Source organism: Salvelinus namaycush, chromosome 31 (genome assembly GCF_016432855.1).
Source record: "Salvelinus namaycush isolate Seneca chromosome 31, SaNama_1.0, whole genome shotgun sequence".
Taxonomy (NCBI): Eukaryota; Metazoa; Chordata; class Actinopteri; order Salmoniformes; family Salmonidae; genus Salvelinus; species Salvelinus namaycush.
The window spans coordinates 43,935,112-43,962,971 of record NC_052337.1 but is presented as its reverse complement, the minus strand read 5'-3'; the positions used below and the strand labels follow the sequence as shown (position 1 = coordinate 43,962,971).

At 43.2% G+C, this 27,860-nt stretch overlaps 1 protein-coding gene across 2 annotated transcripts in view; it reads right to left on the bottom strand.

The window, feature by feature from the left end:
* Positions 1 to 27,860, bottom strand: part of LOC120025864 (tyrosine-protein kinase JAK2-like) — a 96,216-nt gene that overhangs the window by 28,911 nt on the left and 39,445 nt on the right. For both annotated transcript variants that reach the window (XM_038970567.1, XM_038970568.1), the window contains exons 4-7: positions 25,615 to 25,732; positions 12,782 to 12,927; positions 9,004 to 9,295; positions 8,597 to 8,716 (exon numbers count right to left, since the gene is read on the bottom strand). In XM_038970567.1, the coding sequence (XP_038826495.1) occupies positions 8,597 to 8,716; positions 9,004 to 9,295; positions 12,782 to 12,927; positions 25,615 to 25,732 (676 nt within the window). The remainder of the gene's footprint in view (positions 1 to 8,596; positions 8,717 to 9,003; positions 9,296 to 12,781; positions 12,928 to 25,614; positions 25,733 to 27,860) is intronic.

The window sequence follows — 27,860 nt, the reverse complement described above, 5'->3', positions numbered from 1 at the left end:
GTCTATATAAAACTGTACAACTGCTTAAACTACCTCTTTCCGGACGATTCCATACGAGTCAGACAGAAAGAGCCTTGCTGCAAGATTTTACTAAGATGTCTTTACATGTGATTAAACGGCCTTATTATAAAATTATCCACCTCGTCCTATTGTCTCCTCTTGTTCTCCTGTCAACAGTAAACGTTTTATCAACACCTCTCCAGAATGCATGCACTCAGCTCTCCAGAATGTGCTCCGCTCTCTCCCGCCAATTCCTGCACATTCATTGTTCCATTGTGTGAATTGTTTTCCCTTTTAATGTTTATTCAAGGCTGTTGGGTTGGCGGTTTCATTATCGCAATAATTTATCGATATCAAATAAAGATGATTGTTTGAAGAAATGACAACGTATCTCTGCGCCTGAGCACGCCAACCTGCTAAATTGATACATAGTTGCACTTCACTAGCGATAGCTCAAAACAGGTCAGATCGAAAGGGAGGCAAACAGGCGGAGTAGAAAGATTAATGTGATTGAAAGAACCTACATTTTAATCTGGAGATTTCCTGTTTTTAGTTGTCAGCTGTAGGCCTATGTATTTTACTTAGTTGACGATGGAAGTTATAGGCCTACTGCTGCATTGTAGGCTATCTCTGAGTTTCACGCCCTAATTTCTTTAGCCGCGTATCAATGTGTCCATATGGCAAAGACTGATGCTCCTGCATTAGCTGAATTTTAACTTTTAGATCTATATCATTTTAATTCAGATTATGATTAACCACGTGACAATAATTGAGAAAAAATGATATTATTGAAATTAAATTGTTTCACGAATCATAACTGGCACGCAGATACAGTAGGTAAAAATGTTAGGAGAAATTGTAAGCTTCCCTAAACTTGAAACTCACACGCTGCTAATGGTCTTCATTATAACACCCAATAACAAAATTAGCGCACACAGGAGGTCCCGTGAAAAAATAATAATAATTGCCCTCCTATAGAAATCAAATGCCACCCAACTGATTCGTTCTGGTGCCGGCCCTGGAATAGTCCGATGGGCGAAAATATGATCACAGCGTGTGCAGCCTGAGACAAAGAACCAGAGCGCAACTTTTTTGGCCTACTTTCTCAAAACCATCAATAGCCTATAGTTGCACTATGCAGCCCATATACGTTCTGATTTGTAAGACATTCTAAGACTTGCATCATTCATAACTAAAGTCGATAGCCTATAGGAACGGTTTCAAATGATCACTTTTATGCTCAACATAGCCGCTTCGGAATGGGAAAAATATCCTTCCCATTTTATCTAGCCAACTTCAATTATATTCTTCTTACTATAAAATCATAGATTTGGCACGGGACATAAGCATATCATATCAGCCTCAGGAGGCTGAAGAAATTCGGCTTGTCACCAAAAGCACTCACAGACTTCTACAGATGCACAATCGAGAGCATCCTGTCGGGCTATATCACCGCCTGGTACGGCAACTGCTCCGCCCACAACCGTAAGGCTCTCCAGAGGGTAGTGAGGTCTGCACAACGCATCACCGGGGGCAAACTACCTGCCCTCCAGGACACCTACACCACCCGATGTCACAGGAAGGCCATAAAGATCATCAAGGACAACAACCACCCGAGCCACTGCCTGTTCACCCCGCTATCATCCAGAAGGCGAGGTCAGTACAGGTGCATCAAAGCAGGGACCGAGAGACTGAAAAACAGCTTCTATCTCAAGGCCATCAGACTGTTAAACAGCCACCACTAACATTTAGTGGCCGCTGCCAACATACTGACTCAACTCCAGCCACTTTAATAATGGGAATTGATGGAAATTATGTAAAAATTTATCACTAGGCACTTTAAACAATGCCACTTAATATAATGTTTACATACCCTACATTACTCATCTCATATGTATATACTGTACTCTATATCATCTACTGCATCTTGCCATCTTTATGTAATACATGTATCACTAGCCACTTTAAACTATGCCACTTTATGTTTATATATAGGCACTTTAAACAATGCCACTTAATATAATGTTTACATACCCTACATTACTCATCTCATATATATAGACTGTACACTATACCATCTACTGCATCTTGCCTATGCCGTTCTGTACCATCACTCATTCATATATCTTTATGTACATATTCTTTATCCCTTTACATTTGTGTGTATAAGGTAGTAGTTGTGGAATTGTTAGGTTAGATTACTTGTTGGTTATTACTGCATTGTCGGAACTAGAAGCACAAGCATTTCACTACACTCGCATTAACATCTGCTAACCATGTGTATGTATGTGACAAATAAAATTTGATTTGATTTGATCATGTCTGCTAAATGAACAAGCCTACAGCCTATGGCATGGCGCATAGCAAGTTTTTGCATGATAATAACTGTCTGACAAAATGTAATGACCACCACAGTCCTAGTCAACACCCACAAGGCTGTGTGGCCCAATGATATTCCAGGGCACATTCTCAGAGCATGCGCAGAATAGCTGGAAGGGATATTCACGGTCATTTTCAACCTCTCCTTGTGCCAGTCCCCATGTTTCAAGATGACCACCATCATTCCTGGTCCCGAGAACTCTAAGGCTTCATGCCACAATGACTACCGCCCTGCAGAACTCACATCTGTAATCATGAAGTGCTTTAAGAGGCTGATTATGGCACACATCAACACCCTCATCCCAGACACCCTAGAGCCACTCCAATTTGCATACCGCCCCAACGGCTCCATAGACGAAACAATCTCAATTGCACTTCACACGGCCCTAACCCACCTAGATAAGAGGAACACCTATGTGAAAATGCTGTTCATTGACTACAGCTCAGCGTTGAACACCATTGTCCCTTCCAAGCTCGTCACCAAGCTTAGGACACCAGAACACCTCCCTCTGCAACTGGATCCTGGACTTCCTGACGGGCCGATCCCAGTTGGTGAGCGTATGCAACGTCACCTCCGCCATGCTGACCCTCAACACGGGGGCCCCACAGGGGTGTGTGCTTGGTCCCCTCCTGTACTTCCTGTTCACCCACGACTCCAACACCATCATCAAGTTTGCTGACGACGTGGTCTAAGGCACTGCATCGCAGCGCTAGCTGTGCCACCAGAGATTCTGGGTTCGAGCCTAGGCTCTGCCGCAGCTGGCCGCGACCGGGAGGCTCATGGGGCGACGCACAATTGGCCCAGCGTCGTCCGGGTTAGGGAGGGTTTGGCCGGCAGGGAATCCTTGTCTCATCGCGCACTAGCGACTCCTGTGGCAGGCCGGGCGCAGTGCACGCTGACCAGGTCGCTAGGTGTACGGTGTTTCCTCCGACACATTGGTGCGGCTGGCTTCCGGTTTGATGTGCGTTGTGTCAAGAAGCAGTGCGGCTTGGTTGGGTTGTGTTTCGGAGGACGCATGGCTCTCGACCTTCGCCTCTCCAGAGTCCGTACGGGAGTTGCAGCGATAAGACAAGACAGTAACTACTACCAATTGGATACCACAAAATTGGGGGAGATTAAAAAATAAAATAAAAAATAAAAAATAAATAAAAAATAAAGTTTGCTGACGTCACGTTGGTGGGACAGGGAGGAGGTCAGTGACCTGGCAGTGTGGTGCCGGAATAACAACCTCTCCCTCAACGTCAGTAAGACCAAGGAGCTGATTGTGGATTACAGAAAACAGGGGGGCGAGGACGCCCCCATCCACATCGACAGGGCTGTAGTGGAGCGGGTCGAGAGCTTCAAGTTCCTCTATGTCCAAATCACTAAGGACTTAAAATGGTCCACACACATGCGCACAGTCGTGAAGGCGAGACTGCGCCTCTTCCCCCTCATGAGGTAGAAAAGGTTTGGCATGGACCCTCAAATCCTCAAAAACTCCTACAGCTGTACCATTGAGAGCATCTTGACTGGCTACATCACTGCTCGGTATGGCAATAGCACTGCCCTCGATCACATGGAACTACAGAGGGTGGTGCGAACAGCCCAGTACATCGATGGTAAAAAGGGTTCTTCAGGAGGTTCTCATCATACACAGCCATCCAGGACCTCTATATCAGGTGGTGTGAAATCATTAAAAAGACTCTAGCCACCCAAGCCATAGACCGTTCTCTCTGCTTCCGCACCGCAAGTAGTACCGGTGCAACAAGTCTGACACCAAGAGGCTACTGCTTCTATCCCCAATCTATAAGACTGCTAAATAGCTAACAAAATGGCTAAACAGAATTAGCCCATGTATTTTATTTTTGCACTGTCTCTATGCACACTCTCAGGGCCCTACACACTCCCGCACATGGACACTTCGCGCCTGAGCCTTCAACGCACAAACACTCACTTCATCATTTGCTCACACACACACATAATCCTCAAGAATCTATTGACGCACCCACGCGTCAATCTATGTAACATAAAAAAATCCCCCATCAAAATCCGTCAGTTTAAGCTAGAGATTAAAAACAAAATTGCCCTATGTGGGCCTTCCGCATCTACGGTGGAAGGTGATCGAGCACAGCAGTGTTCGTCAGAAATCGGTCTTCTCACAAAAAAACGTCTGTAGCATCCAAACTAATATGACCACTCAAAGGGAATATGAGACTCTCACGAACACGGTGGTGATCTCCGTTTTACTCTACGACCCCCACAAGTGTCACAGGGATCATCTGAAGGTATCCCATACAAATGAATGGAAGTATGGAGGTAGGTTTGTATCAACAAAAATAAGGGGTTAAATGTGACAAAATAAAAATAAAAAAATAAATCCTGCTCTTTCTTGTATATCTTCTAAATAGGACAGACAATTCAAATCCTTATTAATAATGATTTGTTTATTGACTGTCTCTGCGTTATGCAATGTGTTTCTATGGGCTAAAGTAGTAAAGACCAAATTCAATATTTTAGTAGTAAAAATATTTATAATGACATACCTAAAAAACCTAATAGCTAAATGATCCATGGTATGACCATCTTAAAACAATTCCATATGTTATCACCCCCCCCCCCCCCCCCCTACTTGGCTTAGACTGAGGATAATATGCACATACATTTATACTGACTCAACACACAACCACTCACATACAATCCTCATATAAGCTGCTGATACTCTGTTTATCATATATCCTGATGCCTAGTCTCCTTACCCCCACTATTCTGGGAAGGCTTTCCACTAGATGTTGGAACATTGCTGCGGGGACTTGCTTCCATTCAGCCACAAGAACATTAGTGACGTCGGGCACTGATGTTGGGTGATTAGGCCTGGCTCGCAGTCGGTGCTCCAATTAATCCCAAAGGTGTTTGATGGGGTTGAGGTCAGGGCTCTGTGCAGGCCAGTGAAGTTCTTCCACACCGATCTCGACAAGCAATTTCTGTATGGATCTCGCTATTTGTGCATGGGGCATTGTCATGCTGAAACAGGAAAGGGCGTTCCCCAAAATGTTGCCACCATGTTGGAAGTACAGAATCGTCTAGAATGTCATTGTACTGTAGCGTTAAGATGTATCTTCACTGGAACTAAGGGGACTAGCCTGAACCATGAAAAACAGCCCCAGACCATTATTCGTCCTCCACCAAATGTTATGCATTCGGGCAGGTGCGTTCTCCTGGCATCCACCAAACCCAGATTCGTCCGTCGGAATGCCAGATGGTGAAGTGTGATTCATCACTCCAGAGAACGCGTTTCCACTGCTCCAGAGTTCAATGGTGGCGAGCTTTACAACACTCCAGCAGACGCTTGGCATTGCGCATGGTGATCTTAGGCTTGTGTGCGGCTGCTCAGCCATGGAAACTCATTTCATGAAGCTTCCGACGAACAGTTCTTGTGCTGATGTTGCTTCCAGAGGCAATTTGAAACTCGGTAGTGAGTGCGTGCTGCAACCGAGGACAGATGATTTTTACACGCTTCAGCACTTGGCAGTCCCGTTCTGTGAGCTCGTGTGGTCTACCACTTCGCGCCTGAGCCGCTGTTGCTCCTACACATTTCTACTTCACAATAACATTACTTACAGTTGACTGGGACAGCTCTAGTAGGGCAGAAATTTGACAAACTGCCTTGTTGGAAAGGTGGCATCCTATGACGGTGCCACGTTGAAAGTCACTGAGCTCTTGAGTAAGGCCATTATACCACCAATGTTTGTCTATGGAGATTGCATGGCTGTGTGCACGATTGTATACATCTGTCAGCAACGGATGTGGCTGAAATAGTCAAATCTACTAATTTGAATGGGTGTCCACATACTTTTGTATATATAGTGCATCTACCTCTATCGCGCCAGTATCCCTGCACATTGTAAATATGGTACTGGAACGGAGTAACCCTGTATGTAGTATGCTTACTTACTCATGCTCTTCTTATTTCTTATTTTTATTTTTTGTGTTTTTGTTCTACCTTATGTTATTTTTAATATTACATTGTTATTGATTACTGCATTGTTGGGTTTAGTGCTTGCAAGAAAGGCATTTCACTGTACTTTGGGCATGTGACATTAATACTTAAAACCTAAGGAAAGAAAGGATGGCCTTTTCCACATTCTGTGGCATAAGAAACTCTTCCACACATACAAGGTATACAAGTGTCTGTAGGGTACTAAACAGCGAAAAACGTCCTCTCACGGTCAACTGCGTTTATTTTCAGCAAACTAAATATTTGTATGAACATAACAAGATTCAACAACTGAGACAAACTGAACAGTTCCACAGACATGTGACTAACGGAGATGGAACAATGTGTCCCTGAGCAAAGGGGGGTCAAAATCAAAAGTAACAGTCAGTATCTGGTGTGGACACCAGCTGCATTAATAAGTACTGCAGTGCATCTCCTCCTCATGAACTGCACCAGATTTGCCAGTTCTTGCTGTGAGGTGTTACCTCACTCTTCCACCAAGGCACCTGCAAGTTCCTGGACATTTCTGGGGGGAATAGCCCTAGCCATCATCCTCCGATCCAACAGGTCCCAGACGTGCTCAATGGGATTCAGATCCGGGCTTTTCGCTGGCCATGGCAGAACACTGACATTATTCCTGTCTTGCAGGAAATCACGCACAGAACGAGCAGTATGGCTGGTGGCATTGTCATGCTGGAGGGTCATGTCAGGATGAGCCTGCAGGAAGGGTACCACATGAGGGAGGAGGTGGTGTTCCCTGTAACGCACAGCATTGAGATTGCCTGCAATGACAACAAGCTCAGTCCGATGATTCTGTGACACACCGCCCCAGACCATGACGGACCCTCCACATCGATCCCGCTCCAGAGTATAGGCCTCGGTGTAACGCTCATTCCTTCGACGATAAACGTGAATCCGACCATCACCCCTGGTGAGACAAAACCGCGACTCGTCAGTGAAGAGCCCTTTTTGCCAGTCCTGTCTGGTCCAGCGACGGTGGGTTTGTGCCCATATGCGACGTTGTTGCCGGTAATGTCTGGTGAGGACCTGCCTTACAGCAGGCCTACAAGCCCTCAGTCCAGTCTCTCTCAGCCTATTGCGGACAGTCTGAGCACTGATGGAGGGATTGTGCGTTCCTGGTGTAACTCGGGCAGATGTTGTTGCCATCCTGTACCTGTCCCGCAGGTGTGATGTTCGGATGTAACAATCCTGTGCAGGTGTTGTTATACGTGGTCTGCCACTGCGAGGACGATCAGCTGTCCGCCCTGTCTCCCTGTAGCGCTGTCTAAGGCGTCTCACAGTAGTCCTCATGCCACCTTGCAGCATGCCTAAGGCATGTTCACGCAGATGAGCAGGGACCCTGAGCATCTTTCTTTTGGTGTTTTCAGAGTCAGTAGAAGGCTCTTTAGTGTCCTAAATTTTCATTACTGTGACCTTAATTGCCTACCGTCTATAAGCTGTTAGTGTCCGTTCCACAGGTGCATGTTCATTAATTGTTCATGATTCATTGAACAAGCATGTGAAACAGTGTTTAAACCCTTTACAATGAAGATCTGTGAAGTTATTTGTATTTTTACGAATTATCTTTTAAGGACAGGGTCCTGAAAAAGGGACATTTCTTTTTTTGCTGAGTTTATAAACTGAGTGTACAAATCTTTCCATGACATAGACTGACCAGGTAAATTCAGGTGAAAGCTATGATCTGTTATTGATGCCACTTGTTAAATCCACTTCAAATCAGTGTATATGAAAGGGAGGGGACAGATTTAGGTTTTTTAAGCCTTGAGTTAATTGAGACATGGATTGTGTATTAGTGCCATTTAGAGGGTGAATGGAAAAGACAAAAGATGAAAGTGCCTTTGAACAGGGTAGGGTAGTAGGTGCCAGGCACACCAGTTTGTGTCAAGAACTGCAACACTGCTGGGTTTTTCCACATGCACACGGGAAACTGTTGTATCAAGAATGGTCCAAAGGACATCCTGCCAGCTTGACAACTGTGGGAATCATTTGAGTCAACATGGGCCATCATCCCTGTGGAATGCTTTCGACACCTTGTAGAGTCCATGCCCCAACGAATTGAGGATGTTCTGAGGGCAAAGGGGGGGGGGGGTTTCAACTCAATATTAGGAAGGTGTTCTTAATGTTTTGTACACTCAGTGTATATCGGGAATAGGGTCATTATCATTTCAGATAAAGCAGGTGTTCTTGTCCCTCTATGAGTTAGGTTAGCAGGGTGGTCGTACCAGAGTCTGATGGTCCTGTCTGTTGATGGTGACGATACGACTCTCGATAGCACCGCCCTTGTTGGCCTGCTTAATGCTGATGTCTATAACCTCAGGGAAATCACAGTACGTCTGGAAACCCTGAGAGAGACCGGGAGAGAGATAGACATGGTGAGCGAGAAAGAGAAGTCATATACAGTGGCAGCAATCCTGAATGCACAATGTTCAAACGCCCTTCCGCTTACTCTCTATGAAACGATGAAATGATTGCATGAGACGATTGAAACACATAACTAATCATAGCCATTCTGTGGTCGTTTCAGCACGGCATGTGCTGTTTCCAAGAGGAGAAGAATAGAGAAGGAAAAAGGACAATAAGAGGACAAGAAACGAGAAGAGAAAGAGAAGAGAATGCTACTTCTCCCTACCTTTTCTATCTCCATATCCGTCCCCTGGGACCACTGAATTCCATTGTTACCCGTGACGACGATGGTGACCTCTCCAGCCGAGGGCTCTGTGACCCGGAAGCACTCGGAGTAGAGGGCTGGCTGCAGCATCTCCAGATTTGCCAGGTATTTGAGCTTGAGATCGCGAGCGGTGGCATTACACTGGCAGAACTGCTGGATGAACTTCTTGAAGCGATGGCGGATCCTCTTCCGGGTCACAAAGTGGTACTCCTGGATACGGGCACGTATGTCCTTGGGCAGGAATGACTTATAGCTGTGGGGGGGGAGACAGAATGGGATTGGATTAGTTACAATTGGGGTGCATTAAATACTAGTATCAATAGCAGCCAAGAGATGAATTATGTGATACAATTTCATGATTTAAGAAAGGATTTTTTTTTTTAATTGAAAATGAGCAACTAACAGAAATTAATATATATTTTAAATACATGGGCTGGGTTGGATAGGAGGGAGGTGTGGTGTGATGGAGTGAGAAAAGGAGGCCAGGGTGAGTACAGAGACCGTGTATCATGAAATATTTAATGACATGGGTTTATTATGTTCTGTAAAGGATGTCATGAACACGTTTTCAATACTGATATTCTCACACACACTAAGGGTTAATATGTTCATTGATTTGCAGGACCAGTGCCTTCAAAATGTGGAACAAGTAAAGTATGAATACTTTCTGTTGTGTTAAAGCCTGAATTCGAAATTGATTTAAAAAAAATATATATATATCTTACCCATCTACACACAATACCCCATAATGACAAGGTGAAAACATGTTTTTAGAAGTATTTGCACATTTATTAAAAATGAAATACAGAACTCTCACATTTACATAAATATTCACATCCCTGAGTCAATATGTTAGAATCACCTTTGGCAGTGATTACAGCTGTGAGTCTTTCTGGGTAAGTCTCTAAGAGCTTTGCACACCTGGATTGGATTGTACAATATTTGCCCACTATTATTTTTTAAATTCTTCAAGCTTTGTCAAGTTGGTTGTTGATCATTGCTTGACAGTCTTGCCATAGATTTTCAAGACGATTTAAGTCAAAACTGTAACTAGGCCACTCAGGAGGTAATCTTGCTAAGCAACTCCAGTGTATATTTGGCCTTGTGTTTTAGGTTACTGACCTGCTGAAAGGTTAATTTGTCTCCTAATTTCTGTTGGAAAGCAGACAACCAGTTTTTCCTCTAGGATTTTGCCTGTGCCTAGCTCTACTCCATTTATTTTTCATCAACAAAAAATCCCAATCCTTACCGATGAAAAGCATACCCATAACATGATGCAGCCACCACCATGCTTAAAAATATGAAGAGTGGTACTCAGTGATGTGTTGGATTTGCCCAAAACATAATGCTTTGTATTTAGGACAAAGTTTAAAAAAAAATTGCCACAGTTTTACTTTAGGAATATTTTTATTCTGTACAGGCTTCCTTCTTTTCACTCTGTCATTTAGGTTAGTATTGTGGAGTGACTACAATGTTGTTGACCGATCCTCAGTTTTCTCCTATCAATAACTGTTTTAAAGTCACCACTGGCCTCATGGTGAAATCCCTGAGTGGTTTCCTTCCTCTCCGGCAACTGAGTTAGGAAGGACGCCTTTATCTTTATATTGACTGGGTGTGTTGATAAACTATCCAAAGTGTAATTAATAACTTCATCAAATTCAATGTCTGTTTTTCTATTTTTCCCCATCTACCAATAGGTACCCTTCTTTGCGAGGCATTGGAAAATCTCTCTGGTTTTTGTGGTTGGAGCTGTGTTTGAAATTCACTGCTTGACTGAGGGATCGTACAGATAATTGTATGTGTGGAGTACAGAGATGAGGTAGTCACAAAAAAATTGTGTTAAACACTATTATTGCACACACAGTCCATGCAACTTATTATGTGATTTAAGCAAATGTTTACTCCTGAACTTATTTAGGCTTGCCATAAAAAAGGGGATGAATACTTGACTCAATCTGGATAAGAGCGTCTGCTAAATGACTTAAATGTAAATGTAAAATGTAAATCCATTTCAGCTTTTCATATGTAATTCATTTGAAAAATATTAGAAAAATATAAAAACATAATTCAGCTCGGTCATGTACTGAATGCATGGACAGCACGGTTAGTCTAATAAAAAGTGAAATGTGGAAAAATAGCTGCACCTCTTGAATTTTGAGTTATTTGACAAAGTGTCACAGAAACTGCAGAATGTGCTCTTTCAGATACTATGTAGAAATCAAAATGTTTTACCTGCATGTGACTGAAGAAGGATTGGATAAACCAATGCTCCTTTCCCTGCATCTGTCAATTACAAGATGTGCCCATCTCTTCATGTACAATTTGAGTGCCGATAGGCCTAATATTGTCACTCATCAGATTATTGTCAATTTAATCTTGTCTATAGGCTAACTCTTATTACGTGTGAAATTAGTTTTGGTATAGTTTCGATGGGCGGGCTGTGCAGGCTGACTGGCATTGTTTGTTTCCTGCTCATCAACTTGGATAGAGTCAAGGATATGTTTTGCATGATTCTAAAGGCCTACTGCAACATATAGCATGTTTTCATTTCCTGTACAATACATTTGATTAGTAATAGAGTCATAGTAAATAAAACAGTACCATAACAGCTTATTTTTATAAAGTAAAACGTAAATGAGAATGTATGAACCTGCAAGGTGCGTGGTCAAATGATTAACATAAGCCAACACTGATAAATAGGCATAACAGAAACTCATCATTACAACTACTATTGTTCGAAATTAAATCAACCTCTTCACCCTCATCATTCAGTTAGGCCTCATTTAAATTTGATTGTGAAGTAACTTGCACAATTATTGCCCAGTGAGAGAGAGACGCATTAGCGCCTGGCTAGGTACCAACGTCCTACAGCACATTGTCTTGGCGGAATGAATTGGGAATAAGTGTGAGAAAAAAATTAACTGGTAAAAAAGCTCTAAATACTTCTCTGTTTGTGATTTCGAAATTCGGACAAGTGAGCAGTGTAAAATACAAACATTTAGGAAAAGTCAGGCGAGGAACAGGACATGGCGTTTTTTTTTGGGGGGGGGGGGGGGGGTTCTTTTAATATACAGTACAAAATCAAACGTCAGTGGCCATTGGCCTATGGCAGTTCTAGTGTTAAGAGAATAAAATGCAAAAATTTGAAATTAGCATTTATATTGTTTAGGAACAAAACTCAAAGATTTAATTTCAGATCCGGTTGGTATTTCACCTATTTTCACACAGATTTGAGGTATGTGGCCACCGGGCGAGATCCAACCTGGGATCCGAGGGGTTAACTACAACAACGTTGGTCGGATCTCAGGTAATTTGGTAGATCCGAAGACTTCTAGTAGAGAGGGAGCGACATCATTATACCATATGTCATGTCCCAAAACATGCAAGTTATATTTAACCCTAACTGTGAAGTGTTCACCCAGTACATTCCTCTCTTACAGAAACACCTCAGGGGAAGAGTTGCAGGGGAGAGGGGTACAACTGAATAAGCCAATTGGAAGCTAGGGATTTAGGGATGATTAGGTGGCCGGGAAGGAAATACAAATGTCAAGTTAGCATCTTAGCCAGGACACAGGGTTAACATCCCTATTTCTTTAGTGACCACAGGGGAGGCTATGCATTCCACCTGGTTTGACCGTTGTGAACGCCGCTTTGTGACCAAACGTTTTCACTTCAGTTTCCTATACATTTTTCTTTGCTTTGAGGTTCAATATGCTCCATCTTCCTCCGGTGTACTCGCCTGGTGTCGTTGAAGATGTCCACAGGAGCCTGGCTGCTCTCCTTAGCCATCCTCATCATATCCAACACAGCCATGCCAAGACACTCCTCCTGGGCCTCATGGTTTACTGGGATACTGACCCAGCCATCCACAAAGTCACTACGCCACTGAGGGAGGGAGGGAGGTACAAGCAAGAAAGAAAGGGAGGGAGGTACAAGCAAGAAAGAAAGTGGCAGAGGAAGTAAATAGGCAGGGAGATACAGGGTACAGGTGGCATAAGGTGAAAACAGAAAAAAGGGAAATAAGGGAAAGAGAGAAGAGACAGAGAAAAAAAAAAGGAGAGAGATAACATTAACATGATATGAGAGAGGAGAAACGGCAGACAGACCATCTGATTAGGCACAAAGCAGTTGTTAAAGCCTCAAATCTGTAGTTACACAGCCCTATCAGTGTCATGCCTCTCTCTGTCCCCACGGGCCCTCACGGTTATTAAAACCATGGCCAGTACAGTTTCACTTTCTACATTCTCCGTGGATAACATCAACTAAAACCACAACAGAGATCGGCCTCGACGAGACAACTAATGCATTAACCAGACAGAACGTCTTGAGGAACATCACCCAACTTCCCGAAGATACGTGGAAGCCAGGTACCTCGGTTCTCAGAAAGTGTACTAAAGAGTCAACACCCCTTTCCTTACAGCAACCCAGGGCCAAACTTGTCCTAAACTACTGTCGGAAAGTGACTAATTGACTTGAGCATGTTTTAGTATGTTTATAAATCATATAAGTTTCCTAGCAATAGTGAATAACATGTTATGGGTTTGATAGATGCCCCCTGAGACAGAATGTTTCCATAAGGGTGAGATAGGAGTCATATGGTAGAGATAATAGATTGCGAACTACTGCCCTGTAACACTGTCTTATAGCTTAACTGTTTTATATCATTATATTCTCTCAATATGATTTGCATCATGAATGTATTGCTAATTCTCAAATAGCCCTCTGTGTATGAGAGGATAATTAACAATGGACTGCGGCAAGGTGCAAGAATGTATACTCCCTACTGATAAGAAGACCGGGCGATGCGTGGAAGAGTACCAAAGGTTCTGGACTGGGGCTGGGATGCTAACACCACCTGCCTAGCCAGAGATTCATTGTACATCCTAGACTCAGGAAGGGGAGGGCTTGTCCGGGAAAACAGAGGTGATAAATATATGTTCTGAGATTCTGTACCTTGTCTTTCGCAGCTGTATGACCCAGCGTGGTTTAGTAAATCTAGCTTTCGTTGGAGTCCGACGGGAATTTGTTCCAGAAACTTCGAACCTAACAATTGGCGTTGTCGGTAGGATTCACCACGATTTACAGTTGAACTAAAGAGTCTGAATCAGTGGAACAGGAGCCGGCACACAAAAACGAGGTAGGCAAAGTTCCTATAACCGTTCCACTCATTCTGATCTTTGTCGTAGGCAGAATATGAATTTTTGGAAATGGACTTCGAAAGCCTGGATTTATTCAGTCGTCCCACTGTTTTGACGTCGTGGATGATTGTCATTTTTTAGGTTTGTGGCCTAGATGACTATTTTCATTTGAGCGTCCCCTACTGGATGACTATGTAATTTGAAGTCTGAGGCTTAGATCAGGGGTTCCCAAACATTTTCCGCTTCCAGCATTGGGGAACATCCCCCCCCTGCGCACCACATCTATTTCTATTGAGACAAGCTCTGTTCATGACAACTGTTCATACCCTTCTTGTTAATGGAGAGAATTTAGCAGGTTTAAAGCTTATTTCCTGCAATTCTACACATTTTGTCATGGGGGGGCAAAGAGAATTTTAAAGTTTTAAAGCACATTTTATGGCAATTCTATACATTTTGCCATGTCTAATGTGTATTCATGTGAATAAATTACAACAATATCTATGGGCTAAAAAAACGAAATAAAAAATGTTAGCTGACATGGGTTAGTTGTTCTGGACATATCTGACAAGTTATAAATAGCTCTGTAAGGTATGCATTGACTAGCATGACAAGAGGAACCGATGAAGCACGACCCAATTTCAAAATTGCACCTTGTGCATTCTACTATTACAACTTTCAAGAGTACGCTTAAAGCCGGAATGAGTCTCCCCTGCCGACCCCTCGTGCCCGACCCCTTTTGTTCCTGGCCCAGATGACTATATTAATGTTTTGTCTTATTGTGTGTTATCGTCTGTTCTTTGTATGGATAAATGGTCATTTTTATACCAGTACGTTTGGTTGTAGAGAAGGAGTTCATGTTGAAAGAACCTTCTTGGGTACCATGAATTCATTGAACATGGACGGTTCCTGTTAATAGCATCTAATCAAGGATGAGGCGTTATCAGTGAGTAGTAATGCGTATAGTGTTAGAAGGTTGCTGTGGAGATACTATAAGTCAGGAGGTTGGTTTGTGGTCTATTGGGGCTAATAATAGAGACCGATTGTGTAGCAATAAAACAACTTGTGTTGTCAACCATAGTAATACTTGAGGCGTGACACTGGTATTAAAGACCTTAGGTCTCCTGGATTCTCCAATAGTAAATTTGCAGACGCTTCAGTGTCGTTCTCAACACAAGATATCCGGTCCAGTGACAAATTTATTAAGCACGTATACCGTAACTACTGGGTGAGAACATCTAATCACCTTGGATACCGTCGGGAGACGGGAAATAGAGGAGGAAACATTTTGTAAATCCATGGGTGTGCGCAAAGAATCTACCAACTTGGTATGGGGAAAATCGTGCAAATTGAGACATTGGTCAGAATTTCCCTGCTGACTGAAAATTCCAATCAAATAGAGATGTGGTGGTATGGCACAATGACGTCAAGGACAAATCGCAAGCTCAATATACACGCGTTTTGATGGCGTTGTTTAATCAACAGTAAGGTTGAAACGATAAAGCTCAAATTAAAGATATAGAGGAATTTGTGACAGGTTTGAAACCCACCATTAAGTCTGCTATGGCCAGCGTGGTGGATCAACACGCCAGCTGGGAACAGATAGTGCAAGCTGCATTGAGAGCGGAATCGAATTCAACTCACGGTGCAGCAGTGCGTGTTGTCGCTCCTACCCATACCCCAATCACTGGTAATGGATTTGAGAGTAGGGAGAATAAAAGCAAACCGATGCCGCCCACTTGGCCATTGGGTGAGAATGTACGGTGGTGCCTGGGCTCTCTGCGCCGACTCATTTTCTTCACTGACTAGTGGGCAGCAGAAAAACTCTCCTGAAAATGTCCGGAGTTGGAGGTAAAGAAAGCATAGGGATATTTGGCCTCTGTGCAGTCGCTCAAATTGGCTACATTTACGACGAGAAAAATCATTACGTTCAGTGGCGCCAAGAGACAGAGTCAAGAGCAATTTAACTACTACCCATGCAGTTTACAATAGGTCCAGTAACAATTCCCGGGCTTATTCTTTATTGTAGCTGGGGTAGAACCGATTTTGTGTTTGGATAATCTGTTGGCATGACCAAACACTCCTCACACGCTCAATTTTGTGAGACTTTATTCATTCTTATTCTGAAATAGTTTAACCTCTGTCAGAATGGGGTAAATTAGCCTTCAACATTTTTGTTTTTTGTGCGATATCTGGCTCGAAAAAACACTAAGTTTTAATTTGGTGAACATTGGTATCTGGCTGATGTATTTTATAATTTGGGTACAAAACCTATTCATCTCAAAATAATACACAAGGAGTGTGAAGCAAATAGTGAATATCCAACAGAGATTGTAATAGTACATACAGTAAAACTTTGGGGTAGATTAAAACAATACCTTCCAGTAAGGTTAAAGTAAAGGGGGAGAGTGGCCTCCCTGTGAACAGAAGTTGTGTTTTGTTTAGTCAGTAATTAAAACCTTTTTGTTACTGATTAAGATTAAGTATAGTGATTTAGTATAGTACCCATCTCTCCCTTTGAAGGCCGTTGACTTGGTAGAGCAGTTAGTTAAATTCTACAGTTCTGAAAAGTATAAAAGGTACCCGGATCTGGCCGTTAAGGAAGCTTCCAATTACACTGAATAAAAATATAAACGGAACATGAAAAGTGTTGATCCCATGTTTCATGAGCTGAAATAAAAGAGCTCAGAAATGTTCCATTTGCACAAAAAGCCTATTTCTCTCAAATTCTGTGTACAAATTTGTTTACATCCCTGTTAGTGAGTATTTCTCATTTGCCAAGATAATCCATCCACCTGACAGGTGTGGCATGTCAAGAAGTTGATCAAACAGAATGATCATTACACAGGTGCACCTTGTGCTGGGGACAATAGAAGGTCACTCTAAAATGTGCCGTTTTGTCACACAAAACTTGATGTCTCAAGTTTTGAGGGAGTGTGCAATTGGCATGCTGACTGCAGGAATGTCCAAAGCAGTTGCCAGAGTATGTAAAGCTAATTTCTCTACTATAAGCCACCTTAATGTAATTTTAGAGAATTTGGCAGTATGTCCAACCGGCCTCACAACCACAGACCACGTGTATGGCATTGTGTGGTTGAGCGGTTTGCTGATGTCAACGTTTTGAACAGAGTGCCCCATCGTGGTAGTGGGGTTATGGTATGAGCAGGCATAAGCTACGGACAACGAACACAACTGAATTTTATCGATGGCAATTTAAAATGTAGAGATACCGCGCCAAGATCCTGAGGCCCATTGTGGTGCCATGCATCCGCTGCCATGCACCTCAACGCTGCACGACACAGGCCATATTCAACGGGTGTTGAGCGTTCGTAAATTTGTCAGAGCGAATTTACCAGCTACGTCTATCGACAGTTGTTGTAGTTACATCATGAACATTCAATTGAAATTATTACTTGCATAGTGGAGTCATTTGTTTAGACATGTAGCTAGCTAAACAATGAACCATAAACTAAACTCATAATGTATGAATCTGCAGGTAGCTAACCAACCAGGTTCAATGTTAGCAAGCTAACTGAGATACAAATATTACTACGCAGATCATACACGTAACGTTAGCTAGCTAATGTATCATACAATTCTTACTGGTTGGTAGGTGATCAAATACTTATGTCATGCAATAAAATGCAAATTAATTACTTAAAAATCATACAATGTGATTTTCTGGATTTTTGTTTTAGATTCCGTCTCTCACATTTGAAGTGTGCCTATGATAAAAATTACAGACCTCTACATGCTTTGTAAGTAGGAAAACCTGCAAAACCGGCAGTGTTTCAAATACTTGTTCTCCCCACTGTATGTAATGGCGAATTGATATACACTAACAATCAAACGCAAACAATTCACACAATGAAGTTATGAAACGATGACTGTACTGGAGAGAGCGCATTATGGAAAGAAAGAGCATTGTGCATCTGGTCGCATGGTCAATCCGACGTCTGCATAGACCATGCAGCATTTACGGTGATATTCATACTTCTTGCGCTTCGCAGAGCGGAACAAGGAAGTGAGTTTGAGTTTATACAGGATGTACCACCCCCACCTACCATCAACCACTCATGTCAATGAGTTCTCCGCATTGTTACAACATTTGGGAGGCGCATGAAGACGCGGTAGAGCTCGATTTGGCCTCTGGAGGCTCCGCAATTGCATCACACCCTCCATATGGAGACTCCGACCACATTTTCGAATCAAGCATAAATTGACTTTTAGTCTATACCTCTGCAATGGATTAGCTCATTGAGATGGGCACAAATATATACAGTACCAGTCAAAAGTTTGGACACACCTACTCATTCAAGGGTTTTCCTTTATCTCAAAACTCCATGTGTTATTCATGTTTGGATGTCTTCACTATTATTCCACAATGTAGAGAATAGTAAAAATAAAGAACAACCCTTGAATGAGTCTATTATATCTAGTATTTGTTTTCAACAGGACAATGACCCAACACACCTCCAGGCTGTGTAAAGGCTATTTGACCAAGAAGGAGAGTGATGGAGCGCTGCATCAGATGACCTGGCCTCCACAATCACCCGACCTCAACCCAATTGAGATGGTTTGGAATGAGTTGGACCGCAGAGTGAAGGAAAAGCAGCCAACATGTGCTCAGCATATGTGGGAACTCCTTCAAGACTGTTGGAAAAGCATTCCAGGTGAAGCTGGTTGAGGGAATGCCAAAAGTGTGCAAAACTGTCAAGGGAATGGGTGACTACTTTGAAGAATCTAAAATCTCAAATCTATTTTGATTTGTTTAATAATTTTTGGGTCACTACATGATTCCATATGTGTTATTTCATAGTTTTTATGTCATCGCTATTATTCTACAATGTAGAAAATAATAAAAATAAAGAAAAACCCTTGAACGAGTAGGTGTGTCCAAACTTTTGACTGGTACTTTATTTTTACTATTTTCTACATTGTAGAATAATAGTAAAGACATCAAAACTATGAAATAACATATATGGAATCATGTAGTAATCAAAAAAGTGTTAAACAAATCAAAATATATATATATATATATGTTTTTTCAAATAGCCAACCTTTGCCTTGATGACAGCTTTGCACACTCTTGGCATTCTCTCAACCAGCTTCACCTGGAATGATTTTCCAACAGTCTTGAAGGAGCTCCCACATATGCCGAGCACTTGTTGGCTGCTTTTCCTTCACTCTGCAGTCCAACTCATCCCAAACCATCTCAATTTGGTTGAGGTCAGGGGGTTGTGGAGGCCAGGTCATCTGAGGCAGCACTCCATCACTCTCCTTCTTGGTCAAATAGCTCTTAAACAGCCTGGATGTGTGTTGGGTCATTGTCCTGTTGAAAAACAAATGATAGTCCCACTAAGCGCAAACCAGATGGGTTGGAGTATCGCTGCAGAATGCAGTGTGCCTTGAATTCTAAATAAATCAGTGTCACCAGCAAAGCATCCCCACACCATAACACCTCCTCCTCCATGCTTTGCGGTGGGAAATACACATGCAGAAGTCATCCGTTCACCCACACCGAGACTCACAAAGACATGGCGGTTGGAGCCAAAAATCTCAAATTTGAACTCCAAACCAAAGGACAAACTTCCACCGGTCTAATGTCCATTGCTCGTGTTTCTTGGCCCAAGCAAGTCTCTTCTTATTATTGGTGTCCTTTAGTAGTGGTTTCTTTGCAGCAATTCGACCATGAAGGCCTGATTCACGCAGTCTCCTCTGAACAGTTGATGTGTCTGTTACTTGAACTCTGTGAAGCCTTTATTTGGGCTGCAATTTCTGAGGCTGGTAACTCTAATGAACTTATCCTCTGCAGCAGAGGTACCTCTGGGTCTTCCTTTCCTGTGGCGGTCCTCATGAGAGCCAGTTTCATCATAGCGCTTGATGGTTTTTGCGACTGCACTTGAAGAAACTTTCAAAGTTCTTGAAATGTTCCGTATTGACTGACCATGTCTTAAAGTAATGACAGACTGTCGTTTCTCTTTGCTTATTTGAGCAGTTCTTGCCATAATATGGACTTGGACTTTTACCAAATAGGGCTATCTTCTGTATGCCACCCCTACCTTGTCACAACACAATTGATTGGCTCAAATGCATTAAGGAAAGAAATTCCACAAATTAACTTAACAAGGCACACCTGTTAATTGAAATGCATTCCAGGTGACTACCTCGTGAAGCTGGTTGAGAGAATGCAAAGAGTGTGCAAAGCTGTAATGAAGGCAAAGGATGGCTACTTTGAAGAATCTCAAAAATAAAACATATTTTGATTTGCTTAACACTTTTTTGGTTACTACTTTTATGATTCCATATGTGTTATTTCATAGTTTTAATGTTTACAAAGTAGAAAATAGTAAAAACTAAGAAAAACCCTTGAATGAGTAGGTGTTCTAAAACTTAGTTTTGGCAAAACTATAGTTTTGGCAAGTCGGTTAGGACATCTACTTTGTGCATGACACATGTCATTTTTCCAACAATTGTTTATAGACAGATTATTTCACTTATACACTGCTCAAAAAAATAAAGGGAACACTTAAACAACACAATGTAACTCCAAGTCAATCACACTTCTGTGAAATCAAACTGTCCACTTAGGAAGCAACACTGATTGACAATACATTTCACATGCTGTTGTGCAAATGGAATAGACAAAAGGTGGAAATTATAGGCAATTAGCAAGACACCCTCAATAAAGGAGTGATTCTGCAGGTGGTGACCACAGACCACTTCTCAGTTCCTATGCTTCCTGGCTGATGTTTTGGTCACTTTTGAATGCTGGCGGTGCTCTCACTCTAGTGGTAGCATGAGACGGAGTCTACAACCCACACAAGTGGCTCAGGTAGTGCAGCTCATCCAGGATGGCACATCAATGCGAGCTGTGGCAAGAAGGTTTGCTGTGTCTGTCAGCGTAGTGTCCAGAGCATGGAGGCGCTACCAGGAGACAGGCCAGTACATCAGGAGACGTGGAGGAGGCCGTAGGAGGGCAACAACCCAGCAGCAGGACCGCTACCTCCGCCTTTGAGCAGGAGGAGCACTGCCAGAGCCCTGCAAAATGACCTCCAGCAGGCCACAAATGTGCATGTGTCTGCTCAAACGGTCAGAAACAGACTCCATGAGGGTGGTATGAGGGCCCGACGTCCACAGGCGGGGGTTGTGCTTACAGCCCAACACCGTGCAGGACGTTTGGCATTTGCCAGAGAACACCAAGATTGGCAAATTCGCCACTGGCGCCCTGTGCTCTTCACAGATGAAAGCAGGTTCACACTGAGCACATGAGCACATGTGACAGACGTGACAGAGTCTGGAGACGCCGTGGAGAACGTTCTGCTGCCTGCAACATCCTCCAGCATGACCGGTTTGGCGGTGGGTCAGTCATGGTGTGGGGTGGCATTTCTTTGTGGGGCCGCACAGCCCTCCATGTGCTCGCCAGAGGTAGCCTGACTGCCATTAGGTACCGAGATGAGATCCTCAGAGCCCTTGTGAGACCATATGCTGACACATGCACATTTGTGGCCTGCTGGAGGTCATTTTGCAGGGCTCTGGCAGTGCTCCTCCTGCTCAAAGGCGGAGGTAGCGGTCCTGCTGCTGGGTTGTTGCCCTCCTACGGCCTCCTCCACGTCTCCTGATGTACTGGCCTGTCTCCTGGTAGCGCCTCCATGCTCTGGACACTACGCTGACAGACACAGCAAACCTTCTTGCCACAGCTCGCATTGATGTGCCATCCTGGATGAGCTGCACTACCTGAGCCACTTGTGTGGGTTGTAGACTCCGTCTCATGCTACCACTAGAGTGAGAGCACCGCCAGCATTCAAAAGTGACCAAAACATCAGCCAGGAAGCATAGGAACTGAGAAATGGTCTGCGGTCACCACCTGCAGAATCACTCCTTTATTGAGGGTGTCTTGCTAATTGCCTTTAATTTCCACCTTTTGTCTATTCCATTTGCACAACAGCATGTGAAATTTATTGTCAATCAGTGTTGCTTCCTAAGTGGACAGTTTGATTTCACAGAAGTGTGATTGACTTGGAGTTACATTGTGTTGTTTAAGTGTTCCCTTTATTTTTTTGAGCAGTGTATATCACAATTCCAGTGGGTCAGAAGTTTACATACACTAAGTTGACTTTGCCTGTAAACAGTTTGGAAAATTCCAGAAAATTATGTCATGGCTTTAGAAGCTTCTGATAGCTAATTGACATCATTTGAGTCAATTGGAGGTGTACCTGTGGATATATGTCAAGGCCTACCTTCAACCTCAGTGCGTCTTTGCTTGACATCATGGGAAAATCAAAAGAACTCAGCCAAGACCTCAGAAAAAAAATTGTAGCCCTCCACAAGTCTGGTTCATCCTTGGGAGCAATTTCCAAACGCCTGAAGGTACCATGTTCATCTGTACAAACAATAGTACTCAAGTATAAACGCCATGGGACCACGCAGCCGCCATACCGCTCAGGAAGGAGACGCGTTCTGTCTCCAAGAGATGAACGTACTTTGGTGCAAAAAGTGCAAATCAATCCCAGAACAACAGCAAAGGACCTTGTGAAGATGCTGGAGGAAACAGGTACAAAAGTATCCATATCCACAGTAAAACGAGTCCTATATCGACATAACCTGAAAGGCCGCTCAGCAAGGAAGAAGCCACTGCTCCAAAACCGCCATAAAAGGCCAGACTACGGTATGCAACTGCACATGGGGACAAAGATCGTACTTTTTGGAGAAATGTCCTCTGGTCTGATGAAACAAAAATAGAACTGTTTGGCCATAATGACCATCGTTATGTTTGGAGGAAAAAGGGGGAAGCTTGCAAGCTGAAGAACACCATCCCAACCGCTGCAGGAGGGACTTGTGCGCTTCACAAAATAGATGGCATCATGAGGTAGGAAAATTATGTGGATATATTGAAGCAACATCTCAAGACATCAGTCAGGAAGTTAAAGCTTGGTCGCAAATGGCTCTTCCAAATGGACAATGACCCCAAGCATACTTCCAAAGTTGCGGCAAAATGGCTTAAGGACAACAAAGTCAAGGTATTGGAGTGGCCATCACAAAGCCCTGACCTCAATCCTATAGAAAATGTGTGGGCAGAACTGAAAAAAGCATGTGCGAGCAAGGAGGCCTACAAACCTAACTCAGTTACACCAGCTCTGTCAGGAGGAATGGGCCAAAACTCACCCAACTTATTGTGGGAAGCTTGAGGAAGGCTACCCGAAATGTTTGACCCAAGTTAAAGAATTTAACGGCAATGCTACCAAATACTAATTGAGTGTATGTAAACTTCTGACCCACTGGGAATGTGATGAAAGAAGTAAAAGCTGAAATAAATAATTCTCTCTACTATTATTTGGACATTTCACATTCTTAAAATGAAGTGGTGATCCTAACTGACCTAAGACAGGGAATTTTTACTAGGATTAAATGTCAGGAATTGTGAAAAACTGAGTTTAAATGCATTTGGCTAAGGTGTATGTAAACTTCCGACTTCAACTCTATGTGTGTATATATATATATATTATAATACATATACACACTACTGCTTGACTAAAACAATCTCGGTCGACCAACAGTCTAATGACTAAACAATCGACCAGTCGACTAATTGGGGTCGGCCCTAATCTATATAGTGCAAACTAATGAGGCGAACTCAGTGAAGTTCAATCTCTTGTGTCTCTGCGAGGCATGGCATTTCTTCTGCGCGGCAGTCCTGGAGGCGCACGGCAGCACACGCACGCAGCTTAGAGGGAACATTGGTAGTAAGTACACCATCATGCTCTCGGGATATGTGTCTTTTCAGATTCCAGAATGACTCTTTAGTTGTGGACACTACATCACTTCACTGCCTCTCTTGGTCCTCATCTTTGTAAGTCACCTTGATTTTTCAACTGGGTTTTACTAGTTTCTTTATGACATTTGTTAGCGAACCTCCCGGGTTCGCTAACCTCCCGGGTTCGCTCCCGGGTTCGCTAACCTCCCGGGTGGCGCAGTGTTCTAGGGCACTGCATCGCAGTGCTAGCTGCGCCACCAGAGTCTCTGGGTTCGCGCCCAGGCTGGGCTGGGTTCGCGCCCAGGCTCTGTCGCAGCCGGCCGCAACCGGGAGGTCCGTGGGGCGACGCACAATTGGCATAGCGTCGTCCGGGTTAGGGAGGGTTTGGCCGGTAGGGATATCCTTGTCTCAGTATGTAAAAAATGTAATAAAATGTATGCACTCTACTGTAAGTCGCTCTGGATAAGAGCGTCTGCTAAATGACTAAAATGTAAAAAAAAAAATGTAAATGTAACTCCATGACAGTAGCTAAAGCAAGGGGCTCAGCACACAAGTAGACTACAAATGCATGCTGGGCATGCCCTGAGCTCGTGAAATGAGGGCGACTGGAGCGCTATTTGAGCAAAATTGGAGAGGGCGAGAAGGCTAATGCTCCAGCCTTTGGGAATCTCGCTCTGCGCTCCAGTCAAATTGGGCCCGCTCTGCTCCAGCTCCGCTCACATACTCAGATTTGAACTATGGCCAGTCCAGTTTCACTTTCTATATTCTCTGTGGATAACATCAACTAAAACTGGAATTCGTACCAGAAATGTAGAACCTAACACTACAGACTTAAGGGGCAATCTGCAGTTGAAACAATAACAGAGCACATCCCACCTCTGTTCTGGTAAAAAGGCCAGGAGAAATGTAACCACTCTTAAATTCATAGACAGTGTAATTGATGCAAGGACTGACTATCCAAGGTAATCAGAATTATAGTTTTAAGCATATTTTGAAGCTAGTGTTTATTTATATTTACAATTTTTTACAAACATTGGGTAAAACAAGCTTATATTTTGGATTCTGATGTACGAAAGTTTAACTAAGCTCATGAGGCATCTCTAAGTTATATTCTTCAAGAATCAATGAGTGTATATCATTTATATTATTTATATGCGTATCGCCCCTTAAATGACAGCATATTCTCTCATAGTAAAGTCAAAAGGATAAGCAGAGATAAAGTGAAAGGGCCCCCTGGTTCACATATCCTCACATATACATTGTAAAAATGTGAGGAAGCGCACACACATACACACAAAAACACATAAAAAACCCAGGTTCCACCACTGTGCCTCTCACCCTGCCTCCCAATATCACTTCCCCTTTCTTCAGTACCCTACCACCCACCCACCCAATGGGTGGATTAAGCAATGATTTACACAACGCAAGCTCTACAGCCTCGCTGATTGGTGCTTTGCTTATAGAGACCATTCCCTCAAATGTAGCCTGAAGGCTACATGGTCTGGTCAGAGCCCATATTTACAAAGCAACTCTGAGTAGAAGAGACGATGAATTTAAAGCTGATCTTAGATCAGCACTCCTACCCTGAGACTCTTTTATGAATTTACACCTTTGCTCTCTTGAATTTCACTCGACCAGACCGAAAACAAACCAGGCAAAAATAATGCCAAAGTCAAGACTAACCTGAGCAAAGAGGTAGGACATGACGGTGTCGTCTAAGACGGGGCTCTCCAGTCCTTTGTTGACCCCATAGCGGTGGGCACAGGAGACTCTGTTGTTATACCAGCCAGGGAAGTAGTACCTGGAGAGAGGGGAAAGAAACAGAGTAGTAAGAGAAAAGGGAAAGATAAGGGCTCCATCCCAACAAGCTACGATCAGATGTGCGCGAGTGATGAAGTGATGTCCATCCCCGAGGGTTATTTATCACTCTACCACTAGTTTCCCCTCACCTTGTTTTCATGTGTCCTTCGGTGGGGGAGTGGCACTTGAAAACGGAGCAACTAGTGGTGGAGCGATAAATAAAAGCAGCCAATGGATAGCCTACCATGCAAAGGATGACTAGCCTGTACAGGCGGCGGTAATAGCTTTCCTTATATTTCTTATGCAACAAATACGTACTTACTGCGTCAGCAACAAATGAGAACAGCAAAACAACAAAGTGCCCGGACACATCCTCTGGCTGTGGTTCAACGTGGAGTAGGACTTTCATTCCATAATAGCAGTTTGACATGTAACATGTTGACATGTGGCCGAGAAGATTGTGGACATTTTTAAGGCCTTTGTTTTGTGTCCCACATTCATACCCTCTGCACTCCTCCACTGGAAGAGAATACAGATTATTGCAAATCCTCTGTTGATGACTGGGTTCTTTCTTGTAAATTGTTTCTATGAAGTTGCCGTTCAATTGCTCTGCCATTATTATTATTATTATTGTATGAGGTATTCTTGGTGGGGTTTCCCCTGTGCTGTGATGTGGGTTTTTATATGGTGTGTCTTCTCTTTTCTCTCCACTGGCTATCTGGCAAACAGGCTACACTCTAGGCAGTCTCTTCTGCTGATGTGTGTGGGTCTGGTAGTGGTACTCTCTCTATTCTACTCTTTTCCTTTCGGCATGGTTAATACCTGCCTGGCGCCCAAACAAAATCTTTATATTTACTCCTCTCTAATAAATACTGCTACAAACAGTCACATTTCCTTCACACAGGCATTTTCTGCAATTTTTTAGGGATTAACGATTAACCAGTAGAATCATTGTAGAACAATTAAAACCAATGTTACTGAACTAATATTTATACCAAATGTTTTAGGGTCCATACACAGATCGGCTATACATCCATAGACGTACATGTCTTTTTTATCCGCAATGCACTTTTATGGCTCAAAGAGTCTTCAACTATAAGATGCTTTTTTGAGCTGTCCTAGCTGTGCGGTTCAGGAACTAGAGCAAGCACACTTGTAGTTGTTTTGTTTGGAATAGAGCCCTGCGTCCCCGTCATCACACAATTACTATTGTTGTTTACGCAATCCAAAAACAGCCCATTATAAATCGCTATCTGGGTCAGGTGGGCATCATTTGAAATCTCGTTCTATTGCCAACATGACTAGGTATGACGCCATGTCATCTTGTAACTGTACATCAAACATAGTGATCATAAACGTTGACTGTTTAGGACATAAGTTTTAATGTGAAGTGCATATTTGGACTCACGAGTGTTTGGCTTGCTTGTATGACATGAAAGTGGCATTTATTATAATCCTCATCGTCTCCTCTTTTAAAATACATAGTCTCTTCCTAATTTTAAAGCCTTTTCTTCCCTCAGAAAACAAAAAATGCCCAATTAGCAGGAGGGTTCACGGAAGCTTCTTGAACTGTGCGGTGGGGAAGTTCAGAACGGCTGTCAGTCAAAACCCATACAGCGCTGTGAAAACGCAGAGCCTGAGCTCTGACATCATTTATAGCATGTTACTGTACAGCCACTGCATTCCAATTTAGGCACTTCTCAGTCCCCAAATCTGCCATTTTCAACCCGCACAGGGGTACGAGTGTAACGGACTACCGAACATATTCCTCTTAACAGTACATGTTTTGCATGATTCATAAAAATTACTTACATTTGCTTCTATCCTAGTATTTATTAATCAGCCATCTTTCCTGAAGCAACATTCGAGCCTTGGAAGTTTTGAGAACCACTCGGTAGGAGAGTAGGGTTTATCTGCATACTGCGGTTACTACATGTATCGCCCACTATGCGTCACTACATGCCTCGTCCAGTGCCATTGAGGCTGCTAGCTAGGACACCAGTACAGTGTCCTTCGCCCCCACCTGACGAGCACTGCTTTCCCGCAGTTATTTTAATGTTATGGCGAGGGTAGTGCCACGCGAGAGTTGGGTTGGCGACAGAAGCTAACTACCTCCCTCGCCCTAACGT